Raw genomic sequence first — 4,218 nt, 5'->3', positions numbered from 1 at the left:
CAGTGCCGGTCCCAAGACCGACCCCTGAGGAACGCCACTCGTCACTGATCTCCACTTGGACATCGAGCCGTTGACCGCAACTCTTTGAGCGCGACCATCCCGCCAATTCCGAATCCACCGAGCGTGGGCATCCACAGCTGCGCGCGGGCGCGGAGCTCAGCTAGCGCTGGTGCCTCGCGGTGTTTGCTGTTGGTACCACCCGGACACTTGTGCGACAGCTCTGTCCCTCTTTATTTGGAGGGAAATGGCTGATCCCAAAGCTGTTGGGGGGGTTTCTGTCAGCGCACCCCCAACCCTTGCCCTGGCGGGGCTGCCTTCAGCGCTTGCCGGAGGGCCGGAGCAGCGGGCTCGGGGGGCGGGGGGCCTGTTTCTGCTGGGGCTGGGGCTGGAGGGCGCTGGGCTGGTTCCGCCACAGCAGGGCTTCTGGGGACGGGCTGGCGGGGCGCAGGGGCCTTGGGGAGGACGGGCTGGGGGGGCGCGGGGGCCGTGGGGAGGACGGGCTGGGGGTGTGCGGGGGCCGTGGGGAGGACGGGCGCGCCGGTGTTTGAGGCCGGTGTGGCGGCTGCTGGCGTTGGGTCTGGCTCTGAGGGACGCTGGGGCGGCTGGTTCGGCTCTCAGGGACGCTGGGGCGGTTGGTCCGGCTCTCAGGGATGCTGGGGCGGCTGGTCTGGCTCTCAGGGACGCTGGGGCGGTTCGTCCAGCTCTCTGGGATGCTGGGGCGGCTGGTCCGGCTCTCAGGGATGCCAGGGCGGCCGGTCCGGCTGTCCGGGCGCGAGGGGCGGCTGCCAGTTTCCCGCTGGGCTCCTGAAGCTGCAGAGAGCTGCCTGTGGAGGGAGGAGGCTGCTGAGGCCCTCAGCTGCAGATGGGCCACAGGGACTCTCCTCCACAGCACGGCGCAGAGCTGGCAAGGTTCACCACCGGGGGCTGAGCTGCTGGCACAGCTTGGCCGAGGTGGACACCTGCACCTCGTGGCACCACCGAGCCCCAGCAGGGGCATTCCTCCCGGCAGGTTCACTGGTCAGGAGCGGGAGCTAGCGCGCGTCTCGCTTTCTACGGTAATCTCATGCCCCTCTCTTTCTCTTCCTGACCTTGCTTTGCCTATGCCTGTTGCTCCTGGGGGCTGCTCTTGTCCAGGCAGGGTCAGCTTGAGCTAACACTGGCTCCAGCCAGAGCGGGCTCCCGAGAAGAACACCCGGGAGTTAAGACACCACTTAAAGCCTCTGCCAGCAGCAGAAGCCTTGGCAGAGTTTTTTGGCCAACCACTAACTCGCCGCTCGACAGCAGCCTGACTAGAAATGCTTTGTGGCTACAAGCAGCCATTGAAGGGGGGGAAAGCAACGACTCACTGTTTTCTCTTCCTCCGCCGATGGATCCAAACACAGCACAACGCTATCGCAAGTGGCACGGAAACCACGGCTGCTCCTGTGCCTATCATACAGCGCCTTCGTATGTCTTGGGGACACAAACCACTTGTGATGTTCTGGGGATCGTAAACCCTTGCGGTTGTCTTGCCGAGCACATCTGGAGGAGCAATTTGCGACGTTAGGCCATCCTGTGCACCACTGGTAAGCTTGCAGCACGTTTGATATGGCCGTGAAGTTCTCTGTTTCCCCCCAGTGCTGGTGCCTGGAGGCACGCTCCCACCCTTTGGCACAGGTTGTCCCACCGACCAAAACTCGGAAGGCCAGAAGGAGAGCAGGGGGAGGGGAGCACAGCTGCTTGCCCAGTCGCTCCTTCGAGGGACACGGGCAAAAACCATTCCTGCAGCAGGCAGTGCCACCCCCAACTCTCCCTCGCCCCAGGCCAGCTCCCACAGCCCGAGGGGACAGAGTCAGGCCTTCCCAAGAGATGCTTGAGCCTTGCTCTCCCCCTTCTGCCTTTTCCCCAGCACGGCACCGCTTGCAGCCGCTCCCAGGTTTCGGGACTTGTCTCCCACTTAGGGAGCTCAGCAAGACTGCTCAGTACCTGAGTCCGTTTGAGGAAATCCATATACCCTGCTGTGGTGGTCTTCTCTGGGCCTTGGCAGCACTGCCAAAAAGCAGAGACGACAGGGAAAGCCTCAGCATGGCTCAGGCACAGAGGATGCAGGAGGATGGGGAGGTTCCCTCTAAGACCAAGCCCAGTCTGGGAGTCAGGGCATCGCTCTGGACCTCAGCTGACGGGAGGGATCCCGCTCTGTGCTGCTCTTGTGCCCTGGGCCTCTAGGGACTCAGGGCAAGCTCTGGGATGCAGCTAGAGCGGGAGGTACGTTCGTGCAAGAGTCACGTTTCCCATCATCCGCGGAACATGGTCCAGATGCCTCGAACCCAAAACACTCCCAGCTTTGGCTGCTGACGTGACGTGCAAGAGCGGGCACTGGGGGAAGAGCCTGCTGACACACAGCCATCCTGATGGGTGACACTGGCTGACCACGGGACAGCAATTACCCGGCGTGCCGGCGGCTTGCATCGCCTCTCTTTCTTCAGCAGAGACTGGCAGTGAGCCACCGCTTCCTTCCGGCAGCGCCTCCTTCTGCACAGCCTCTCGGTCCATCTCTTGAAAAAGCAAGCGGGACAGTTGGATCAGATGGAACTGTTCCCCATCAGGGAGATGGCATCTTCAGGAGGCAAGACTTTCTTTGAGAAAGACATTGATAAGGTTTTGAAAAAACGCCTGGGCTTTTGGGGCTGCGCCTAGTCACTGCTCCAAACACCAGCCACGCCTGACCTGCTGGGAGACCAGGCAATTGCACGTAGTGCATTCTCCGCAAAGTGTAAGGCGATGCTAAAGGCCTTCCTTCAAAGAGGACGGGAAGAAGCTGCAGCCAGGCCAGGCGGGGAAACAGCCCTTCTGAGAAGGGCTCCTCCGCAAGGCCCTCATGCCCTTCCCTGTAAGCACCAGCAACGGTCACGTTGGTCCCATCCCAGCTATCGCTCTGCAGACGGGAAATGGAGCACAACCCAAAAAGCCTGCCCAGTCAGCATCTCCACCTGACTTCCAGCACTAGGAAAGGGCAAGCAGCATTGCCTGGGACCTCGCTCCCGCCTGGAACTGGCCCAGTGTCAAGCAGTGCTGCGCGTGAGCCCAACACAAGTTCAGCACATGCCAGGCCCTCAAATCTGCCTACCGACATGTGCACAAGCCATCTCCGAGCCCTACTGGTCAAACTGGGGCAGCAGCAGCCCCTGGCACTCGGCCTGAACCACGACTGGCAGCAGAGGCTCTGCACCATCTCTGTGGCTCGCCAGCACCTGCAAGGCGTGAAAGCCAGCGTTGCTGCTGCGAGGCTCCGATCGAGCCCTTCCTGCTGTGCCGGCTACAACGTGTGCAGACGTGTATCTAAATCCTCCGGTTGCCGAGCCTCACGGCTAAGGCAGAGTGAAATATACCCACCGTGTCCTCTCTTCAGTTCCTCCAGGATTTGCCTTAGGACCTCAGATGGCTCCGGGGACTTTCTTCCTCCTTCAGCTTGGTACTTTGCTCTTGGAGGACCTTAACAGAAAGCATTTGGTTCAACTTCACACGATTAAATTACAGAAAAGCAGTGCACAGCCTGCAAGGTCAGCAGAGACCGACTACTCACCCCTGCGATGCCAGCTTGGCTCTAGCGCAGCATCCAGCTGAGGAGCTGGAAAAGTCCTCCCTGCGGGCTCATCTGTAACTAAACACCCAGAGAAGCTTCCGCCATCTATTGTGATCTACTGAGTCGCAGAAGCCGTAAGGGGATCACGCGAGGAGAGGGCGCACGCGTAGAGGCGCCTGGCTGGCTGACCCTTGGGCTTTCAGCTGGCAGCTCTCAAAGCGGGGAAAAAGCCGTGACGTACCCATGCCATCTGCCAGAGGCTCCGTCCTGGAACCCAAGCGGGAAGCTGGATCACCTTCGCCTACAGGCACGGCTGCAAAGAAGCGCAGGACAGAACAGCTCCCGTGACACAGTTCAAGATACTTCTTCAGACGGGAGCGGCAGTGAGCGCAATTCAAAGACGGGATTACTCCATGGCACTCATCTCTCCCTTCCACTCAGGAGCACGGTGCAAAGAGTTACCGCGTGCCTGCAGTGGCACCGCGCTGGGACGAAACGAATCGCGCGCGGAGCTGCCGGGAGGAAGGACTCCCTGGAGCTCACGCCAGCTCTAAACTCAACCCCAACAAGCCCGCTGGCTTGGCTGGCACCGGCAGCAGCTCAGGCTCCGCGGGGCTGGCAAAGAGAGCTTTGCAAGGCAAAATCACTCAGCCCGA

At 61.1% G+C, this 4,218-nt stretch overlaps 1 protein-coding gene across 1 annotated transcript; it reads right to left on the bottom strand.

The window, feature by feature from the left end:
* Positions 1-316: 316 nt before the first annotated feature.
* Positions 317-3,820, bottom strand: LOC148050192 (uncharacterized). The gene is made up of 7 exons (XM_087744292.1): positions 3,804-3,820; positions 3,563-3,640; positions 3,373-3,471; positions 2,427-2,534; positions 1,966-2,028; positions 1,347-1,521; positions 317-824 (listed from the first exon to the last, which is right to left on the bottom strand). The coding sequence occupies exons 1-7, from the start codon at positions 3,805-3,807 to the stop codon at positions 317-319; spliced, it is 1,035 nt and encodes a 344-aa protein (XP_087600418.1). The 5' UTR covers positions 3,808-3,820.
* Between the last annotated feature and the right edge of the window lie 398 nt (positions 3,821-4,218).

The sequence above is a fragment of the Nipponia nippon genome, unplaced genomic scaffold (genome assembly GCF_047370975.1).
Source record: "Nipponia nippon isolate SJK-2023a ecotype South Korea unplaced genomic scaffold, ASM4737097v1 scaffold_9, whole genome shotgun sequence".
Classification (NCBI taxonomy): Eukaryota; Metazoa; Chordata; class Aves; order Pelecaniformes; family Threskiornithidae; genus Nipponia; species Nipponia nippon.
The sequence above is the reverse complement of the archived record's forward strand: the minus strand, read 5'-3'. Positions and strand labels throughout refer to the sequence as shown.

Excerpts from the sequence above, each read along its gene's own strand:
- LOC148050192 (XM_087744292.1), bottom strand. Across the intron at positions 3,472-3,562 it reads GCCAAGCTGGCATCGCAGGG|GTCCTCCAAGAGCAAAGTAC; the intron begins GTGAGTAGTCGG and ends CTTTCTGTTAAG. Across the intron at positions 2,535-3,372 it reads GGAACTGAAGAGAGGACACG|AGATGGACCGAGAGGCTGTG; the intron begins GTGGGTATATTT and ends TGCTTTTTCAAG.